The sequence below is a fragment of the Anguilla rostrata genome, chromosome 8 (genome assembly GCF_018555375.3).
Source record: "Anguilla rostrata isolate EN2019 chromosome 8, ASM1855537v3, whole genome shotgun sequence".
NCBI classification, from domain to species: domain Eukaryota; kingdom Metazoa; phylum Chordata; class Actinopteri; order Anguilliformes; family Anguillidae; genus Anguilla; species Anguilla rostrata.
In genome coordinates this window covers 27,811,410-27,833,903 of record NC_057940.1, presented here as the reverse complement: position 1 = coordinate 27,833,903, position 22,494 = coordinate 27,811,410, and the positions used below count along the sequence as shown (strand labels likewise).

The following is a 22,494-nucleotide window of genomic DNA, read 5'->3' as shown; positions in this document are numbered from 1 at the left end:
TGTGTGTGTGTGTGTGTGTGTGTGTGTGTGTGTGTATGTGTGAGTGTGTGTCTGAGCACCCAGTCAAAAGCCTGTTATTGCTGAGTATGTAATGAGAAACCTGGCCTTGTGGAGGATAGCTGGGCCACTCTGGGTAGGCTGATGGAGTATGTGTGTGCAGTAATGCAGTGCGGTAAGTTACAGCGTGGTTTTCTCCTCACAGACGGTCTGATGGAGTATGTGTGTGCAGTAACACAGTGCAGTAACGCAGTGTAGTAAGTTACAGTGTAGTTTTCTGCTCACAGACGGTCTGATGGAGTATGTGTGTGCAGTAACACAGTGCAGTAACGCAGTGTAGTAAGTTACAGTGTAGTTTTCTGCTCACAGACGGTCTGTGTAGTATGTGTGTGCAGTAACACAGTGCAGTAACGCAGTGTAGTAAGTTACAGTGTAGTTTTCTGCTCACAGACGGTCTGATGGAGTATGTGTGTGCAGTAACACAGTGTAGTAACGCAGTGTAGTAAGTTACAGTGTAGTTTTCTGCTCACAGACGGTCTGATGGAGTATGTGTGTGCAGTAACACAGTGCAGTAACGCAGTGTAGTAAGTTACAGTGTAGTTTTCTGCTCACAGACGGTCTGGTGTAGTATGTGTGTGCAGTAACACAGTGCAGTAACGCAGTGTAGTAAGTTACAGTGTAGTTTTCTGCTCACAGACGGTCTGATGGAGTATGTGTGTGCAGTAACACAGTGTAGTAACGCAGTGTAGTAAGTTACAGTGTAGTTTTCTGCTCACAGACGGTCTGGTGGAGTATGTGTGTGCAGTTACGCAGTGCAGTAAGTTACTGTGTGGTTCTCTCCTCACAGACGGTCCACACCTACAAGCCTCGCTTTGTGGCTCTGCACTTCCAGGAGGTGGGAGGCAAGGACTACATGGTCAACATGGGCCATGCAGAGAACTTCTTCTGGTGAGAGAGCCCACACATACGCTCACAGTTTCTGTTCATATGCTCAGCAAGCCACATTCTGCACCACTGAAAATGGAGAGTTAGCAGTATAATAATGATAATAATAATAAACTACATCTACATAGTGTTTACACTCAAATCAGTTAACAAGAAATCACCAATGTGTAGTAAATAATGACAATTAAAACAATCCTTCACATGCCAACTAGGGTTTCAAAGGGATGTAAAATGTACAGTAAATTCCTGAAAACTTTCCATGGGAAGTTAAGCTTGGGAATTTTGGAAATTTTGCCCAATTTGAATATACAATGTGAGCTAATACTATTGAATAATTTTTGGGGGAATATACACATAAAAAGGTAGTTCTCTATATTGTGCCATGTTTTGGTTAAAATATCACCATTTAATGGAAATTCAGTTGTATTACAACCCAGCACTTTGCATTCTTCCATCTCATGTGCAGTGTACTTTTGCATGTCATGCACAGATAATTGTCAGCATCCCTTTTAATGGGAAATCAGTAGAAATCTGCATACACAGTGTTTCCCCTCATCTAAAACTCAAAACTAACTAGTCAAATTTTTATTTCCGTTTTTCAATTATATCTGTTTATGATAAGGTGAAAGTTTTGTGTTTCTATTATGCATATGACATGATAAATACAGCCTGTGCAAATAACCTCCACAATTTCCCTTCTGTTCCAGTTAATTCCTGTATATTACTATGAATTCCCGTATATATATTCCCGTTAATTCCCAAGGAAAGTTTCCACCCCTGAATATTTCCGAAATTTTGCAACCCTCATGCCAACACTCCCATTTCTTCAACTCTGTTTATTGGCATTTCTTAGAAACAGAAGGGGACACATTTTGAGTCATGGTGATTGCAATCAACTAAGGACACAAAGTTGTAAATGCAGAAATTGCTTCCCCTGATAACAAGGGCCTATATCTCGCTGTAAAAGCAATAGCCAACCCCCTTACCGCCTTGTGACATCTTGTTGGCGGAAGCTAAGTGGGGTGGGGCTTGGTTAGCGCTTGGATAGGCGACATCCTGAGAAAGCCAAGTTTGTGCTTTTGAACACTCTGCCACAAAATGTCTGCCGTGTGTCACCATTGTGGTTGCTAACCATTTGATGATGGATAAGATGGGCTACCGCCCCTCCCTATCACTTTGAAGTCGTGAGATGAAAGGCCCTTTAAAAGGGTAATCTATTCGTATTTAGCACTATTTGAAGCTAGAACATGTAAAGTCACTGAGTCTTTTAGGGTAAATTAATGACTGGAAAAAGTGGACATTGGAAAATGGCGGATATTTATATCTCCAGCTGAGAAACCAGGTTCCATCATGAGCACTGAGGCTTTACATGGATCACCATCTTAACATGTGTTCTGTTTCTCCTCCCAGGAACATCGAGTCCAGTGAGGAGATGAGGGAGTTTGACAGGGTCTGCGTCTATGTGGACAGCCACTTTAAAGCGGTGGACAGCTTCACGGTGAGCTGACCCAGACAATGTGATTTCATAGGATGTGTGATGAACTCTGTCTTCATCATCTGTAACAGTGAGATGGGTTACAAAGCAAGTACTGTCCCAAGCTCCTGTAGGTTTGTGTGTGTGTGTGTGTGTGTGTGTGTGTGTGTGTGTGTACACGCGTGTGCGAGTAATATTCAAGTAAGCTCCCCTTGACATTATTTAAATGTGCAGTGTACAGTGTGACAAATATGCAGTAATAGGGGAAATCAGGAAGGAGCAAAATACTTTCACAGCACTGTATGTATATTTAAATTGTAGCAGATATTTTTGTATTTACGTGTAAGGAACATGTTCCTTATTAATAGTGTTAGCCACAGCTCTTAAAAAATAACTTATTCAGCTGCAGTGCAATAAAAATTAAGCTCAGAAGAACATGTGATTGTTTGTGGTGGTGGATAAATTGGTGCTCTCAACAGTAGTATCACGGTGGATGAGATCAGACTGAAGAAGTAGGCCTTCAACAGACAGTGAGGAGGGAGAAAATGTACAAAATACATTAAAAGTCATTACAGGCATTTAGCAGACGCTCTTATCCAGAGTTATGGTTATACACTTTGTTGTATGTCGCTCAGGATAAGAGCGTCTGCCAAATGCCTGTAAAAGTAATTGACAAGTAGCCAGCCAGTGGCACAATGTTTTAAATTAATGTGAGGATTCTGTCAAATGTTGCTCTTGATGGTCTTGACAGTTTGTTGGAGTGTAAATCTGTCTGAGTTGAGAAACTTGGTGATGTACTGGTAAGAGCCTTGTCAGAACATAACAGGCTTTTTTTTCTTCTATTTTTTACGTTGGATATAAAATAGAGTGCATATTAACATTCTTTTTTCTCTATGCTGCCTGCAATGCAATTTCTTACCACAAGGTGGAGTCATGCTGCACGATAGAGGAACACACAAGCGAGGCGGATATCGCAGTTCCCTTTTACATTACATTACATTACATTACAGGCATTTGGCAGACGCCAGGAACAAGTATGACGAAAATCCTAGAGAGAAGTACCGGTCCAAGTGCAGGGAACAACCGCATAGTTCAACTTGGACCCTGAAGGTTAAACTGATTAACACTAACACAACGAGAACAGCAACAACGCAGTCTGTGGAAAAAATACAAGCAGTACTTTTGTCATCTAATGTCAGAATCCCCGTTTTTCATTCATTCATCAGATTGTATATTTAAATTGGAAGCTTAATTTCAAATAACTTATAAAAGTAAAAGTCTTTTTTAAAAAACTAACTTAATGATAAATTAAAATAACTTGAATAGCTTTAATTATATTCTGAAATTAACTTGTGATGATTACTGACTGTTCTGAAACTACTCTTGGCTAAGGACATTTCCTATGTAAGCAAAAAATTAATGATAGAAACCAAAGATTTTTTTGATCCCTTTTACAGGAAATATTAAATATGTAAGCATATTTAATATTGAGGAGCTAAATTTGCTAAATCGTTTTGCGGTAAATGCTGTGTATTGTTAAATAATTAACTGTATGCCTACATATTAACAAGTGTTATTATGTCAGTTTCAGCACGACTCAAATTTGTCCACAAAATATCACATGTAAATCTCACCTCTTGTGTTAGGTATGATATATATGTGTGTTTGTTTGTTCGTGTATGTGTGTGTGTGTGTGTGTGTGTGTGTAAGTACAATGCATAATGTTTTTTTTAACACATTATTTCGAACAAAAAAAAAAAACGGATGACTGGCAAAGCAATGTGGTGGAAGTAGGTGGAACGATACATTGGAATATGGAATACATATGGAATTTATCAAACTGCAGAGTTACTAAGAATTACTAAGAATGCTGTGCCAAGTTGCCTAGCCACAATTCCAGTGTCTGTAAAATTCCACATTCGTCCTATAGCACGTAGCTCCTCCTCACACTTATTTTCCCTTTCTATTCTCCTCTTTTCTTCTACCTATCCCTTCCTCCTGTTCTGAGTCACTCACGCACAGGGGGGGTTCATCACTAATGGTGCAACAGGGTAAATATGAACAGACCTACTGCACTCTACGCAGCGCTGAACATTTGCCAAAACGTGTCCCCGGTTTCGTATCGATATACTTCCTGCTCTGCTTTTTTTAAAGGGGCAACGAGTGAGCAGCCGTGCAGGCCGGACAAAGTTGCCGTCTCAATTTGTGTAGGAGTATTTTTTTCAAAACGACACCAAGAACTAGGCCATTTCGCAGGTCTCTAAACCTGCGAAATGGAAATGAGATTTTATTTCGTATTTATGTATTTACGATGTTCGGACAGACGATTGAAGTTCCCGTGCTGCATGTTTTTCATCGTCCAGCGTCGGTCCACAGCACTTTAGCCTCCACGGTTACCCTGCAACAGGGCTCCGCACCATTTAAATACCTCTATCTGATTTTATTTGCTCAGCCGCATTTACTGCGACCTCCGCTGCGCCGTTGCAGTCGCCGCCGCATTATTTTTCATTTCGGACATGCTCTGGTTCTGTGCGGCGTATTTGCTTTCTGTCCTGGTCCGTTCTTACGCCGCTAAATAAGCGAAGTTCTGCGTATTCTCACAACTGGCATCTTCCACCACCCTGTTAATGCATCATCGGCGTGCGGTTTTATTCTGAAACGAGGCAACAGTGTGGTCCAGCCTATTGAAGATGGCCCATGTCTGTATTATATATAATATATAACTCAGTGGCGGACATGAAGGTATTATTTTTAAAGGGCTGTTGATACAGTCATTCTTTACCCCCCCTCCCCCCCCCCCCCCACCCAGCCTCATTCTCTCATCTGTTCTCCCTCCCTCTCTCAGGGAAGGGCCCCACTCTGCTGATTAAGCCTGTCTGCATCATGGACAGAGCCTCTTCACTGCTATCGCTTGCACTTGCCTAAGATTCAGTGTTTCTCTCTCTTTCTCTTTTACTCTTTCTTTCTCTCTCTTTCTGTCTCTCACACACATAGTGAGTACACACTGTTGTCAAGGCTGTGACTCAAGCTTTTAAAAGCAAGGCTTTTGTCTTGCTGGGTGTGAGGTGAATAAAAGAATGGTTCCCCAGACCTCAGTGCATTGCCTTGGGCTGTAGCCTAGGTCTGGGGGTGGGGGGGTCAGCTTAGACCCACCGTGCTCCCAAGGTCCTGTGTGGTAGTTCAGGGGCGCCCTGCGGAGCCCGACCCGTCCCCCTCGCATGTGTCCCGTTCCTAGCGACGGCTGGACCCCGCCTGCCGAACTGACAGGGCTTTAACCTCGCCCCCCCCCCACCCCCAGAGGTGAACCCGTCCCATTCATCCGGGGAGCGGCTCTCTGTGGGAGTCCATGCATCTCCCCTCTGACACCAGTACGCACAGGGAGGTGAGGCCCCGGCGTGTGGGGGTGTGTGGGGGGGGGAGGGAGGGAAAAGTTAATAAATTTAGCTCTAGATTAAAACTATTGATTCCCCCCCATCGGTAAACCATAAATAAAGCGGGAGGGAGAGCGGCAGACAGCTGGGAGAATGTCTCCTCACGCCGCCGCGGCCAGGGCCAGTCTCCCCCTCATCGGGCCCCGGGCCCCGAGCCTCATTCTCATTTCGCCCGCGCCGCCCGCATTGATTTTCAATTTGTTTCCCTCCGGCCGCAGATCAGCGGCTCGCTGGCGCGGGGACGGGGGGGGGGGGGGAGGTGGGGGGCCGACAGGAGGCAGCCTGGGCCGAAAGGGGGCTCCGGGGCCCCGGTACAAATGGCGTTTTGATAAAAAATCACTTGTAAGTCAATAAATTTTTATTAAAACCATGCGCGGGCCTGATTGATGAAGATAGGTGTGTGAGTGAGTGTGCGCTGGAGGAGCCCAGGCTGCGTAACTGTGTGTGTGTCAGAGAAGGAAGAGGGAAAGAGAGAGAGTATGTGTGAGAGAGAGAGGGTAAGAGTATGTGTGAGCAATGTTACATTTCAGCTGCAAAGCTTTTGAGCACTGCGGTACACCGTGTTCAGAGACAAGCTTCGCGGGTTGAGTATCTTTTGTAGCAGCGTTTCATCTTTGCTGCGACCTTGGGATGTACTTTTCATGCTGTCCGAGTGACCCTTGTGCTGTACAGACAGGCTGCCCCTGACCTGAGGTCACGTGACTCTCATGAGCGTGTGTAATGGGGCCCTTGTTACGGCGACCCCAGCACTGAACCCAGGGAGCTGGAAACATGTCCTTTTATATGCGAGCTGTGTGAGAATGCCGGCAACGCCACAAGCTACCGGGGGCCGGCGAAGCCCGGCACAGTGCTCCGCAGGGCCCCCCTGAACTGCCTCTCCGGGGCGGGCCGGGTTCGGGACGGCCCCCCTCCCAGCCCCGGACAGGTCCGTCTCTAATCGGCAGTCACCCCGGACCGATCAGGGGGACAGCTCTGTCACATTAAATGAGGATCACTTTGCTCCCAAGATTAATCGGCTCTTCAGGGGGAGATATTTCATGCCGGTGAGGTGGTTTTTGGGGGGGGTGCGGTGGGCTGGCTTCACGCCTCAGACCCTCTGGACAGCGGCTGATTTTTCTTCCGCCTCCCGTCGCCGCCACCGACAGCAGCCCCACTGCTTAATCCCTTTTAAATTGTTTTAATTTTCTGTTTTTATTGATCTCGCAGGGCTCGATTAATCAGATCAGTGAAGCAGGCAGTTAGTACATTAAAAATTGTCAGGCCGTGTCAGGGAGGACGGGAAGGTGAACTGTGTGTATTTTGGGGGGGGGCGGTGGGGGAGGGGGGGTTGAGACAGTCAGGGGGTGAAAGAGAAAGAAGGGGGGAGAGATGAGTAGGCGCATTTTTGAGGATCATTTCCTTAGCTATAAACCGTATAATCTTACCTCCTGAAATAAATGCTTAAGACCACCTTACTTAGTAAGATTCCTTCTCCAGTTGACCGCATCTGCAGTGAAGTGTGAAGCACGTTAGTGACCGGTTTGCAAACTCATCTAAGTCAGAATGCTCCGAGCTCAGGATAAATAGTTGGAATTTTTCTGAAGCGTGCAGCCTGCTCTGGTACTTTCCTGTAACCCGTGCAGCCTGACATACCAGCAGCCTGAGCACTTTTCACAGGAACGGGGGGAGCCGCCCAATCAGGCTTCGGTACTTTTTGCAAAGCATGCTGGTACAAGTTATTCTAAGACATTCTGTCAGTTATTCAGTAGTGTAATGCTTCTGTGTTGGCTTATTTCTGATATGTTGTCTTTAGGCTCTCGGAAGCATGTACTTCATCCACAAGTCCTTGAAGAACATCTACCAGTATGATTTTAATGGTAAGAAGACCTGTTTCCACATGGTGTCTGTCTCTCCCGCACATCAGTTAAATTCATTTTATAGTTCATATAAATAATAATCAAGAATCCTACACCCTGTAAGGCAGCAAATATGGTCTTGTGTATTTGTTACTGTTGAATTTTGGATTAAAGGAAGTGCCGTCTCCGTATAGGAAACAGTCTTAGGAAGTATGCAAGTTCTTCCATGGAAAAGGGGTAAAAGTTTATTCAATAAGCTCAGTTTGCTAAAGAAGTCACCCAAAGACCAATTAGAAGCAAACTTGTAGAGTTGTGGGAAAAATAACAACGCAGAATTAGTTTTGTGTCATAAATCACAAAATAACAGAAACGTAAATACCAAATTGGCAACTGAGATTACCCTTCAGAGCAGCCCTGCATTTAAAATCCCTTGGAATCGGTAGAATGTCAGCCATTTTAATTGTAGATGTGAGAGGTCCTGATATTTCATGTTAGTCACATTTGCCTCTCAGACTAGAGGGAGGGCGGTCCTCAAACGCCATCTTCCATCTGAAAACCTGGCAATATCTAATGAGGGTTGGGAACATCTCATTTGGCAGGGCCAGTCCCCGGGGGGGGGGGGCACAGAACAAATTGGACTTTAAGCAAATGCTGCATTTTCGGGATGCGCAGTCCAGTCACGTTGACGGTGAAAAACCGGCAAAGGAACGGGCAATGGTAGACCCATAAACTTCCCGACTCTGCCTTTATTTTCCGTGTTGTACAACCAGATTGGACCGCGGTGAACACGGGCTAATGGGCTGATTATGGATTCTCTTATCATGTATGCTGCTGAGATGGGGCTAACATTAGTCTATTGATTGGTGTTTGCATGTTTTCTCACTCTTTTACCTCTACCCCCCCCCCCCCCACACACCTTCGCAGTCAAAGAGTTTAAAGCTGTCTTGGGACACAACAAATACGTCGGCTCGCTGGATGGGGTGACTACGATGGAGAAAGAAAAATTCCCCAAGAATTTCTGGCCTGACGTAAGTGTGTGTTGGGGGGGGGGGGGGTTGTTCAGGGACTGGGTGGGGGGCAGGGCAGGAAGCCAGGTCTAGAAGTCAGGCAGTCCTCTCCAGCAGCACACATTGGGCCTCATTCAAGAAACATGCGTACGGTCACATTTCATCGTAAACTGTGTGTTAAGAACATTTCCACAGACAATTTGGCATTCATCGTTGTTTTCTTATCTGTTTTTGTTCATGGCTGTTTCCTTATGCTAATCACATGAACAGGATTGCACATAAATAATTACATAACAATAAAATAATTTACAAACAATCAGCATTCATCATCTCACACACCTGGGATGTGCACATGGAAATGTCTGCACGTGTCAAAAATCCCATATTGGTTTTTTGTAGGAACTTTTTTAAGAACAAAAGTAAGAATAATTTAAGAGGTTTTGTGAATGAGGCCCATTGACTGTACATTTCCCGTAATTGAATGCAAAAACCCAGGGCTTCTGAGAAACTATTTTCTCTAGCATGCCACTAGACTTGAAAATCTTCTTTTTCTAGTCAAAGTTAGCAGTCTTGTCTGTACACCTAACCAGAGCAATGCATTTACTGTAGTTACCTGAAACATTTATGTGAAGACATCCGAGAAATGTTCTTCCCAGAAGTGAAACCGCTAAAGGAGGAAATAAACTGCGGATCAGCACAGCTGCAAAATATATGTTTAAATGGATTATCCACTTCCTGGAGTTCTGATATTTATTTCAGTTTTTGTGTATGTTGTTGATTGACCCAGTCAGTTTTGTTTGCTGCTTTGGTGCTATTTGAAGTGAAATTTTGTGCTTTACACCACAAACCCTGAATGCCCTTTACCTGCCATTATAAACCTGGCAGTTCCTCAGAAACGTCTTTAAATATCTCAAATATCTTTCCTTGCATACAAAGGTTATCTGGGTCTGTCAAAAAAAAGATACAATGAAGGTAAAAGGTAAAAACTCCAGTTAGAGAATTATGCTTTCAGTGAACTATGCTTTTAAACATTGTGGCAATGATACCTATTTATAAAATTTCAACCATGCTGAAGTGTGAACTGTTGCGGGAGCATGCGGAAATACATCTGAGCTTGAGGAATGTCAATAAGTTCATGCCTGAATGGAAGATACACGCTTTCCCCGTGCTATAAAAACAGTTTGAGCAGATGGTTATTGCACATATGCATTCATTTGCATATTCTGCTGCACAAACCAAAAATAAGTCAATCTCCACAAGTATTTTAGTCTTGTATACAGAATACAAAATCTTATTTCTATTACTTTTTTGCTAAATAAACAAAAACTATTGCCAATGAGGCGAGAAAGTGTGACTCGTTTCATGATTTGCCAATGAAGTAAGAAACTTGTAAAAAGTTAACTTACAACAAGCTAATATTTTCTACTTCAGAGAAAAAAAAAGTAAAACATTAGTAGGATAAGCTGCAGTAAAGCCTGGAACAGCTCTTTTTAGTTCAGTCTACGTTGCAGATTTGGGAGGATTCCGGGTTTTACTCAGTGCAGTTAACCAGCTAACGCAGCGATCCTGCTTTGTGAAACAGGGCCCAGCTCTGACCAGGCTTCTTGCTATATACAGGCATACTAGTCTAGTAAAGGTGGACAGGTGTTAAACTACTCACGATGACTGTTTTTAGTGTACAGAATTTTCACCGCTTAGTATATCTGGTTCCCGAGTTTTTTTATTTTCTTTCTTTCTTTGCGCTGACGTTATTGTACCACCGAGTCATTGCCATCGCTGGTTTATAACGGTCGATCTTCGTTGTGAAATGTGTTGCAGATCAAGTGGTCCAGGAAAGGCTACATGAGGACACGGTGGATCATCCACAACCAGTAAGTTCAGATGACCAGCGCTGGGTGGCCCTCTGATAACCCACCGGTCCGTGCCACCGCTCTGTCCTTATAAGGACGCATGCTTTCCTCCGCACAATAGTAACTGTTTGCTCTCTCCTAAGTCACTTCCACTGCCGCCGAAACAAAAGCAGGCTGCAAGCAGTGCTGCGGGGTCACTCAGTTAGTCAACACGGCCCGCCCTGTTGGAAGCGCATTAATTGAACACCTGTGACAGGTGCAGAAAGGGAACGGGTGCCAGGCCCGCGTGATAAATGTGTGGGTTTTCTGCGCTCGCGTTACCTGGGCTGCTGTCTACCATATCAGTGAAGTCTTCATGCCACTGCTGAGAGACTGACAGACTGACACACACACTAGCAGTCACACGCACAGCACCCGCTCACACACACACACAGGTACAACCACTTATAAACACACACACTAATGTGAGATTATTTCAAAGATTCTCTCTGATGCTGAAACAGGTAGTCAAATATTTTCATCTAGCAATGATTCATAGCTTTCTCTTTTTAAAAAAAGTCTCTTAACATTTGTTTGGGGTAAATGCCTTTTGAGGACCTTGCAGATATTTGTTGGTCTAAACTGAAGCCTCCACAATTGCAGTCATTGAACCTGTAGACACAAAGTTCAAAGCATTGGGCTCAACTATGAAAGCACTTTTACTGTATTTCTGAAAAATAAATAAAAAAACATTTTACTTATTGCTTTCAGTCTTATTGCAATTCAGATCTTGCTTTCTCAAAACACTTCACACAGGTCTCCTGGCAGTTTTCATTACAATGCGTCTTGTGTTCACATGGAAAACCTACTTTTCTAACTGACAAGCAATCACTGCCAAGCTCAATTCATTCACACTTCACCTGTGTAAACACTGTTTTCCTAATTTATCAATCAGCTGTCAGGACCTTATCATGAGTAGTTTGTGGACACTTGTAGTTTTCCCCACTTACGTATTGTGCTTGTGAAAAATGAGAGTATTTGCCAGCGTGAGCTGTTCGTATTATGCCCTGTCTTTTTGAGATATCACAGGCAAGATATCAAGGCACAGATGTTTTTGTATTTACTTACTTACTGTATTTTTTTCTTTGTCCTCTACTGTTTGTTTTATTATACCTGTTGAGGGAATGAATGAATGAATGACATCACATCATTTTGAATTTGATGTCACAAACTTTTGTCCTCTTCATTGGTGTTGTATTCATATGCTGTAATATGGAATTTGTGAAGCTGCATTACTCGTTATTTCCTGATCTGTGAATTTTAAACTTTTCTTTTTCTTGTGGTTCATTACATGTGCCTGGTTGCTCCGTACCCATTTCTTAGCCTGTTGTAATCTGGATGTGCAACCGTGCCATATCCTTTCGGATGTTTCTATGGGTGTGTCCTACTGCATAATTGCAAATGAGGACCTTTAATTTATTTGATTGCGTAATTAGAACCAGTCTTGGTTTATCGGCCTTTAATGTGTCGGTATCTGCAGCCGCAACAGAGGCGCAATGTAGCGAATGTTCTTGCGCTGGGACCGTAAACCTGGCCCTGTTGCTGTGCACTTCCTGCAGGAGCCTGGACCTGGTCAACGTCCATCTCTTCCACGACGCGTCCAACCTCATCGCCTGCAACTCCAGCCCCTCCGTGTACTCCGGCAACCGCCAGAAGGCCCTGCGGTACGTCATCAACAGGTCAGTACCCAGCATGCACTGCGCTGCTCTTCTTTTGGTCCTCAGACTATGCGACTGCCATCGACGTGTGCCTTTTTAGGTGCATTTGCTTTAAATCACCGTGGCTATGTTCAGTTGCATAGGGAAAAATGTTTAAGAGGAGAAGTACTTCAAAACACTGAATCAAGCACAGAAATGAAGTCATTATGGTGCCTAATGCACTGTCATTACGTCAAGTAATCATTCTACAAGTTGGACAAGAATAAATCCATTAACTTACAAGAAAGAACTGTGTGTGATCAATCATTTATGTGGCAGATATCGTGGCTCACTAATTCTCAGTAAACGCAACTGGAATGGAACAAAGATGCATGACATGCCAATGCATGCCAAGATAATCTCTTTTATGAGGAAGCTCAGCGCCTTTGATGTGCAAAACACTGTGCCTAAGCGTTTCGGGACATTTAGTGCCATGACATTCAACATCCAGGGCAGGGGAGGTTCCCTCAATATCAAAAGCCAAAATAAACACAACAACAGAACAAGAATCACTGCTGGCAAAATACCACGAACATCCAACGCCCAACACCACAAAGCTCTCTGAACGCCACACACTGTCTCTGGCCAAATCACTGCCGATCCATCACACTCGGGCCATCTCTACCGCCCCCTACAGCTTAAAACAAAACAGGCTGCTTCATCATTCATCATCGCAAGTATCTGCCTGCTGAACTCTGAATACAAGGATGTGTATGAGCCAGTTGCATGGACTGATACCTGGTAAAGTGATGTGTTGTAGTTCTTGCTGTAACAGGTGCACTATTGCTAGTTATTGCTCGCTATTGCTAGTTGTTTTGTTCAGCACAAATTCCCTTTGGAGCAAATACAGATCTATCTATCAAAGTTCCTAGATTGAGGGGGCTTATAATGATTAATAATATTTTTTCTATTTTTTATCTCTTTTTTTCTATTTTGAATTTTTGTCAAATAAAAATGTTCACATGAAGAAGTTTTATCAAAGGACTTTGCCAAGGTGGACCGAAGACCATCGCAATAGTGTTTTAAGAACAGTTACTGAAAACAGAACACAGGAAATTTACAAACACATTCAGTTTAGCAAACATTAGTAAAGCCAAGATGAACAACATTCAGCACTTTACTGGAAATGATTTTATGGGTGAGTGGTGACATAGATAAATAAGCATCTCCCTGTGAATTTTGACTTCAAAAGGAGACAAGTTTAATTGCTTTACATCTTCAGCACATTAGAGGATCCTCCTCTTCATTGATCACCACCTCCTGTGGACACGTTGTCACCTCAACAGCAACTCACTGCTGCAGAATAATAATGTAATATTTCTGCCACACGATCACTGCCACACTTTGCTCTAATGGGATATGAGGGTATAGCACTGCACTGCTTATTACGGCATGACCGATTAGGTTAATGCATTAGGGACAGTGGTTTATGGTCTTTAAGTTCACTATAGTATGCAGGTGCACACCTCTCCTGTTTTTATTCTTCTCAGGATATCGGACGGCAGCTACGCCCCAGTCCCGTTTTTCCTGTTTGGAGACTTCAACTTCAGGCTGGATACCCTCAGTCTAGTTGAGGTACTGCATAGCGTGTTTTTAATCAGTGTGGCATGCCCCTGTACTGAGCATGCTCCACTTTGTAATTGCACAAGTGTAGGAGGGCATAGACATTCCTTTACCCAGTATGTAAGAATTACATTATCAGTGGCATATGGGGCGAGTAATGAATGTTGAATGTTGTTTACGCGTCTGGTTGTGTGTGTAGAAGTCTGTACTTACTGTACAGTAACACAACCAGTGATTGGTGCAAAGCAAATACCATGACCACCAATCATTGGTCATGTTATTGGTTTTGCCTGTGCTAAAAGTTTTTTTCACGTCCTAAAGGCCTCAGTAAATCAGGCCCTGTATGTGTGCTTGCATTTGTGTGTTAGAGAGAGAGACATAACCTCACAGTGAACTGAATGTGGGTCATACCCGTGTGTCCCTGCCCGTGTCAGAGTTTGTCCAGGTCAGCGGACGTCCAGACGGTGAAGAAGGACAGCAGCAACGAGGTGGAGAAGATCATCTGCGAGGAGAAGGACAACGACCACAAGGTGACCGCCCCCGAACCTCGTCCACCACGGGCGTGCGCGACCCCTGCTGGCCTGACTCCCGAATTCTGACCCCCTCGTCTTTCTCCTTTAGGTTCTCCTGCACATCGAGACCAAGCTGTTCGCCTACCTGCACGAGGCAGTGTTCAGAGAGGACAACGGTCGAGCGGTGAGCACGGGCTGCTATTGGCCCTCACAGTAATGACCGCACCGGGTGTGTGTGTGTGTGTGTGTGTGTGTGTGTGTGTGTGTGCACAAGTTACATGTAAGGCTGCAGCTTTTGATAATTTCATTTTCGATTTGTCTGTCAAGTAGTTTTCCATTCAACATTCAGTCTTTTGGAACTATTTCAAACATTCAAACGAATAATTATGTTCCGAGAAAGAAATCTATTTCCTGCAACAGTAGTGCAGTTCCAGCTATCTCCCCAGGGCGATAAGCAGTGTTTGTTGTTACAGAAATTAATCACCGTGTCAAAGTGAAAAAGAAAGCGTGATGCGTGAGAGAGGAGCGAAGCCAGGGATCTGAGCGCTTCGCTTCTGTATTTGCATCACATCCCCGTCTCACTCAAACAGTTTGCCTGATATTCATCCAATCCTCACAGCTCCTGAAGTACGACAAGGAGATCACAGCCTTCCAGGACGTCATCACCGAGGAGGACATCCGCTTCCCCCCCAGGTGAGTGCCCAAACCCCCACCCCCCCTCCGTGGTTCCGCCTGCCGCGCTCCATTACATTACATTACAGGCATTTGGCAGACGCTCTTATCCAGAGCGACGTACAACAAAATGTATAACCATAACCAGGAACAAGTATGACGAGAACCCTAGAGAGAAGTACAGCTCCAAGTGCAGGGAACGACCGCGTAGTTTAACTTGGACCCTGTATGTTAATCTGATTAACACAACAAAAAACAGCAACAAAGCAGTCTATGCAAATAAAACAAGCAATAGTTGAGTAGGCACAAGTGCAATGACTAAGGGCTCCGCCCCGCCTAACTGCCCCCCTGTCCCCCCCTGTCTCCCAGTTACCCCTACAGCGAGGACTACAACAAGCCCACGCAGTACATGAACACGCGCTGCCCTTCCTGGTGCGACCGCATCCTCATGTCCCACTCAGCACGCGACGTCATCCACCGGGTCAGTCAGCGCGCTCAACCGCCACGCCGCCGCGGCTCCCTGACCGCCATGCTCCCTGACCGCCGCCGCGGCTCCCTGACCGCCACACTCAACCGCCACGCTCCCTGACCGCGGCGGCCTTCACCGAGAACCGCGAAATGCATCCAGATTTTAAAAAAGAGCGATCTGATCATTTAAGGCCAGAGTTGGTTGGATCGGACGCCATGCAACCAATTACAGATTTGCTTCCGGGATTTCCCATGTCAATTTCTCAACAGAATTTTTCCTGTGCTTTTTAAAATCAGTATTAACTCAATAAATTCCCAGAATTAAAAAAAAAAAAAAAATGGAAATGATAGGCCTTGGTATTTTGTATGCAACAGATAATCACCATCTTGACTTTGTTTAATTGGGTACTCAGATGACTTTCATATGCACGGCTTTAGTTTACATCCTTTAACCTACACAGCAGTACAGGTACTAGCAGTACTAGCGCAAACCTGTGCAGGTCATTGATTTCAGTAACAGGTGTATGTGTGTGTGTGCGTGTGCAGACGGAGGAGGGGGACAGCAGTGTGGTGTATAACACACTAGGCCCGAGCGTCTGCATGGGAGACCACAAGGTAATACGTCTGATATGCCGCCCTTTGAGCTGCATGCTTCCATTCTAACATGGTGCTGTACATTCTCAGCAGAGGAGCTAATGCCCTGTGGTCCGTTCTCTTTCTCTCTCCCCTGCTGTCTCTTTCTCCAGCCTGTTTTCTTGTTCTTTGGATTGAAGACAAACAGCCACTGAGGCGAAGCTTGGAGCTCTAAAGAATGGTGAGGTATGTTTCGTATGTACTGAGTATAGGAACTGCCACCTGGATTTGAACTGGAACAATGCAGTACCCACAGGGAAAGCTTCTGCAAAGGACTGTATACAACAAGCAGCTGAATTTATATTCATATTCTAAGCAGTACATGGATAAACAGCCCCTTCCTTTACTGTGTGTGTGTGTGCGCGTGTGTGTGCATGTGTGTCTGCATGTGTGTGTGTGTGTGGGTGTGTGTGCATGTGTGCTTGTGCATAATTGCGTGCTGTGTTGGCACAGATGCATGCATGTACGTGTACACACACACACATGCACACACACACACACACACACTCCCTGTGACAGTGACCGCAGCCCCCGGCCTCCAGGTCCCGGCCCCCGTCCCGCTGCCCGTCCCCAGAGAGCCCCGGTCAGGCCGGGCGCGGCGCTGCGGGGGGGGGGGGGGATATTAACCAAGATGAAGTGCAGCCGGGACGCTGCGGCTCCTTTGTGCATAATGCAGTGGGACCATCAGCACTTTCGCTGATGTATGTCTATCGAATCCCCCCCCCCCCCGCTGTCACCGCGACCTGGCTGGGGCCGCGGCCAAGCGCGGCGGCGGCGGAATGCACGCGGCCCGCCGGCCATTAATTAGGAGCGCCGCGGCGGGGCCGGGAGCGCATTCATCGCGCCGCGCGGCGTATCGGCATTTTTACTGCCGACATTTTGTTTTGCCGCTGTTTTTATGGCCTTTCCATGAGATGGCCTCCTCCTTTATCGAGATCAATCTTCTCCGGAACCTCGGCGGAGGTGAAAAGCCGTTCGCCGTGGATCTGAGGCCCCCCCCCCCCCAGTCCTGACAATTAGCTTTTAATTTAAGGGGCCCCATCACACAAAGGGGCTGTAGTTTTTGCTCAGCCTCATCTGATAATGGAAATATAATGATCAGATTTATAACGTCGGGATAATTGCATCCAAATGTCAGCTGTGTGGTCCAGTTCGGTCAACAATGACGGATATTGCCATGCTCTTATAAGAGTATTTTCTCTAGAAATTTAGAGGAAGAAAGTCAGAAGTGCAGTTATGTATTCTGTGCTCTCCTTGCAGGTGAACCAGCATGTGTCATATGAGGGATTGGGAATCGCGCTTCACATTCCAGCTTCACCCACAGGACGTCCTGACCACCATCGTTTCACCCCCCTCACCCAGCGGTGTGGGACAGTCACAGTCTTGACTAACACTGGGGTGAGGTCAGACTACCAGCATTACGTGTGCACTGCATAGCATTAGTGTTAACCTTGCCAAACCTTTCCAAGGCCCTGTGCTCCTTTTGAATCCAGAGACTCTGACCTGTCAACTGAAGCCATAAGCCCCCCCTCGCCCCCCCTAGTCAGTCATGGAAATTTACAGATCCCGTTCTGCTCTTGCAGAAAGAGACTCCTAGGGTGAATCATCTGCAGCTTTCCTGAAGTTTTTCTGCGTTGCTCTCTCTCTCTCTCTCTTACTTCCTGAGTGTGGTAACAAGGGGGAGGAGCTGAGCTCCAGCTGTGTGCACGCCCTAGGAAGCAGCTCCATTCCCAGACACATCCTGTCCTGACTCAGACCCTCCTGACCACTGCTGCCGCCCAAACTCCGCCCCCTTCTGTACAATCCAGCGCTCGTCCAACTTTCCTCCGAGCTCTGGACAGGAAAAAACAGACAGGCACCAGCCGCACTGTCATTCTACCAAGTAAAGGCCTGCCTTCAGCTGGTCAAAGTATCTGGCTTGAGCCACCGTTTACTTTTTAATGCCCAAGCTTACTGTTAACCAACAGACATGCTATGAATTCCGTTTTTACTCCTTTTTACTTATATTTATTTATTTCCCGTCTTATGTCAATAGACATATGCCGAAAAAGGAAACACAACAGCCAGTAGCTGCTATCAGTTCACCGTAGCTGCCCCCTCTCAGATAAATTAATTGGTAATGGATAGTGCACCTTTCAGTTTGGAGATAGATGGCGCAATTTTCAGCATGTGACAGGGGATCCTCAGATAATAACAAGGCCCCTTTACTGTGAATTATCTGACTTAGTATGAGTGTCTTCTAAAATATTGCCTCTTCTGTACTCCATACAGGCAATATGTGTAGGAGAGGTTAGAGAATGTATTTCACAGCTAGATAAGCAGTGTCCTGGCATACCCTCACGTGTGTACTTAAGCCCAAGCAAATGTTCCGCTTGTCCATAGATGGGTGCGCAGTTACCGCCCACTTTCGCAGTCACGGCAACCATTAAACTGCTGTTTAAATCAATACAGAATTTACCAGTTCACTGGGGAGGAATTTGCAGCCCGTTCCGATTGGTCCTAAGTATGGCAATCACACCCATGTGACTACAGCTAGCCACTCCCTCGGACCTTCAATTCCACTCTCACTGGCAGTGGAGTTTTAATAGCTGCAGATGTAAGTCCGAGCATTCAGCCACCTCCTGCTATCACAGTGAGCCCCCTCTCTATTGGACTGTGTCATACCCTATGCTGAGTCCTCAGCCACAGCCCAGGCTAGATGAATTCTTCATGGCACAGGTCGAGGTTTACGGAAGATTTTTAAAAATGCTCAACACCACTGCCCAGTGGCCAGTCTTTTAGCCATCTGGTATATTTTTGCATGATTTTAACCCCGATGAGTATTAGATTTGTTGAACATTATTGTTCTCATTAAGTGCTTTATCTAGTGGTTGATGCCTGGGATTGCTGTCTTGTCTTGCTTTTGTATTATTTTTACTGACAAATCAGCCCTATCATGGTATGAAAAGGAAATAAGTCACTAAGTCAAGTTCTTTTACTCATTTTTAGGTTATCTTATTAGTATAAGTTATCTTAATTTTTCATTTGGGGTTGAAGGGGGTGAGACATTTAGATAATTAATTGGGGTAGAAGGTACATGTAGTTCCTTTTGTTCAGATTAACAAACCCAATGTAGCTCATATTGCAATGTTTTATATGCTGGTTGTGTCTCCTTTTCATGTGGGTTGGCTAGTGGCTTTGACTGTTTTTTTGTGTCAGGATTATATATTTAAAGTTTATTTGCCAAAACAAAATGCTTACCATATCATTCAGCTTTTTTGGATGTTATTGGAACATGCATGTATGACTAGTTTCTCAAGGGAAAAGTCCCACGCATGCTCTCGCACACACAAGCACGCCCATGAACACGCACACACTCATGTGCACACACACACACGCACGCACACACACACACACACACAGATTCACAAATACGCAATCACAAACACAAATACAATCCTAACAGAATCAGATTGTATTACTCTTGAATTATGACGGTGGGTTGTGTCTCAGTGCAAGCTGATTGGCCTCGCTCATTGAAACTGTAAATTAAAAATCAGCTGTAAATGTTAAAGGCAACCTGTATTCACACATAGCTGTAATTAATTATGAAACATTTTTGTTACTATTATTGTTGGATAATTATGGGAAAGGCTCATCGATAATGAACTCCAGAGCATTCATTCTTCGGTCTTTCTCACAGTAAACGCACTCCAGTTCCATGTACCTGTATTGTAGCACAGTGTAGCCTTTGTCTGTTGACAGTCAGTCATGGCTGGACATATTGGGGGCTTACGAAACAAGTTATTTTGCTCGATGCCGCTAAATGCATAGATTATCTATAATTGAAAACCTAATCTGGATCCTGTTGGGTTTCATTAAATTTATTGACAGTCGTTAAGTCTGCATTGTCAGAGTGGAAGTAACAAGCACTGCTAGTCAATAACCTACTTCTAGGATTTATTTATGTGATGTGGGGGGAAAAAATTATGTTCACATTCAGTTCCCTCTTGACCACAGTGAATTCATATGCTCTGAAGTTCATTATGTGGCCAGTGATATTATTAAATGGACAGCACAGATGTAGTTAATGTCTTTTTTTGCAGTCTTACAAGAAACACTACATTAATATTATAACATATCTTTGTAAGTGTGTACATAAATATATAGAACTTTTTAAAAAGTGGTTCATGCCCCAGATAATTTGGAACTGGGCTATAATTGCTCAAACAGTACAGCTTTTAAAGCTTTTTGTAGAAAGTAAGAATATGTATTTCTACTGCTTTAAATGTTCTGTTTGAATGGACTCAACCTACAAGCACCTTTCTGTAAGAGTTCTTGAAAATTGAGCATGTATTAATCCATCAGTCAGATTACTTTTTGCCAAGTAGTAGTGACATAGCCTACTCTGTAAACTTGATACTGGAGTGTTTTTCATTGATAAAAACTGTTTTTTAAACCTGCCAACTTGCTTTCAGTCTTGCACAATTTCAAATGTTTTCAAAAGCACAAAGTCCTACGTTAATTCATCCACTGTCCCGAAAATATTCCTCAGACGTCACGTTGAACGTACTGTAGCCAGAGACATGCGGAGTCCAGAAGAGCTTCTGTTTGAATCTGTTTATTGAAAGCCACGGCTGTGGAAACCACTCGGGCTATGGTTACAATAGTCACTTCACGCGACTTCTGCAATCAAAATTCCTACACCCGATCACATCAGGCCAGATTCGAGTTCCGACCACATTTGTAAAATGAAGTGACTACACTAGCCTTCGCGTAGCCACAGACTCTCGTGAGTGAATCGGATGCGGCGTAAATGTCAGGTGCAACATTTAATCAGTGTTGAATTGTCCAGTACAGACCATTCACGTGCTGAAGCACAATGCCCTGTTCCACATTCAAGGCCTCCAGCCGTGACTTGAACCCAGGGACACGCTTCCTCGTACTACGAGGACGTCTTGCACCGCAACTCCGACTGACCGTCGGTGGCATTTAGACAGAGATAAACGTGGCGTTAAATGAGCTCCTTCAAGGTCACTTAGATTTTTTGTTTTTACTCTGTTTTTGAGATGGACTACTTGTTTAGATTGATACTCCCTGAAAAGGGAAAAGCGGGTCGAAATGCTGTGGCGTTCGGAATGTGATCCTCCCGGTTGTTGAATTTGAAAAGACGAATCGTCGCCCGATTGGACAGCTGCTGATTCATCGGCAGCGCACCGTGTGGGTAAAGTCATCGATAGGAAAGGCTGGCCGTGTGCTCAGTGTAGCCTGCCTGGTCGTCATTCATTCTGAAATGAAGTGCACCGATGCAAGGAAGCATAATGGTCTTTCAAGCTTCAGATCGTAATAAAGCAAATCTTAGGAGACTAAAACCATTAGCGTGTTTAGTGTTTTAAGCAGTAAGGGCCATGGCATCTGTATGGTGATGTAACAGTGCCAAGAACTGAATGGTGTCTTATTCCCCATTGTTTATTCTCCATATTTGAGATTTTTATGAAATATTAAAATTAATTTCACAGTAAAAAAAATAACAATAATAATTTCACAGTAAAACTGATAGGAAAGATTCCACTTTTGTACCACAAGTGTATATATTTTGTATTGTCACCTGTGTCCTTCGAGCATTCAAACAGGTCCTGTTTCTTCCAGTCATGTTTTTTAATCTTATTAGATCACGTTTCAACTTGCAAGCGGTAGGAGTGAATGCTTTATCTTGTATATGACATGTTAATATTTCCATTGTATTTCCTCACATAAACTGTACATATTCAACATGCATTCAGACTGTTGGTGTCTCATTGATTTAAATGTTTTATATATTTGATCCAACGAGGGTAGCTTATTTTGCATCAGTTTCCATGTGGAGGTGGTTCTTGCTGGTCTTGTTCTGATCAGTGGGTGGAGGTGTTTTGTAAGTGTAGTGTTTGTGCTGATGGTATTGTAATCATGGGGCAGCACCATCATTCTCCCTGGACGTGAATATTTTTTGTATATTTTTGAATAAATAACCGCAGACATCAAAAGTTTTACCACGCGCACTGGCATCCAAGCACGCACATGCTGCCAACCCCTGATTGTAATCCACAGCCCTGTCATAACCATTTTGGCTCCTTCTTCATTAATAGTAATTGCTTATACTGTGTCTTCTGCTCAACATACAGGTTAGTTAAAATGGTACTCCAATGGTATGCCAAGCTGCAAATGGCAGGGTCCTCCAGCAGCTGCCTGCTGTTCTCTGCCCTTGTCCTCCGATGGTAGAAAGACCTTCCTCAGTCAGTAAGGAAAGCAGGGTCTCTTGCTGTTTGTCATAAAAGTCTGAAACCACGCCCTTTCAGACTACACATCGGTTTTTTTTATTAAGAAAACTAAACTAATCCCCTATATTATGTAGA

The 22,494-nt window shown here is 44.4% G+C and overlaps 1 protein-coding gene across 2 annotated transcripts in view; it reads left to right on the top strand.

Moving 5' to 3' along the window:
* inpp5l (inositol polyphosphate-5-phosphatase L) overlaps window positions 1-21,880 on the top strand; it is a 32,858-nt gene extending 10,978 nt beyond the window's left edge. Inside the window, exons 3-16 of one of the 2 annotated variants that reach the window (XM_064347514.1) lie at window positions 845-945; window positions 2,353-2,440; window positions 7,640-7,703; window positions 8,607-8,710; window positions 10,508-10,560; window positions 12,138-12,257; window positions 13,766-13,850; window positions 14,273-14,368; window positions 14,460-14,534; window positions 14,970-15,043; window positions 15,392-15,503; window positions 16,037-16,105; window positions 16,237-16,309; window positions 17,384-21,880. In XM_064347514.1, the coding sequence (XP_064203584.1) occupies window positions 845-945; window positions 2,353-2,440; window positions 7,640-7,703; window positions 8,607-8,710; window positions 10,508-10,560; window positions 12,138-12,257; window positions 13,766-13,850; window positions 14,273-14,368; window positions 14,460-14,534; window positions 14,970-15,043; window positions 15,392-15,503; window positions 16,037-16,105; window positions 16,237-16,278 (1,083 nt within the window). In that variant the 3' untranslated portion in view covers window positions 16,279-16,309; window positions 17,384-21,880. The remainder of the gene's footprint in view (window positions 1-844; window positions 946-2,352; window positions 2,441-7,639; window positions 7,704-8,606; window positions 8,711-10,507; window positions 10,561-12,137; window positions 12,258-13,765; window positions 13,851-14,272; window positions 14,369-14,459; window positions 14,535-14,969; window positions 15,044-15,391; window positions 15,504-16,036; window positions 16,106-16,236; window positions 16,310-17,383) is intronic. The other variant, XM_064347516.1, reaches the window with a different exon arrangement.
* Window positions 21,881-22,494: the final 614 nt, after the last annotated feature.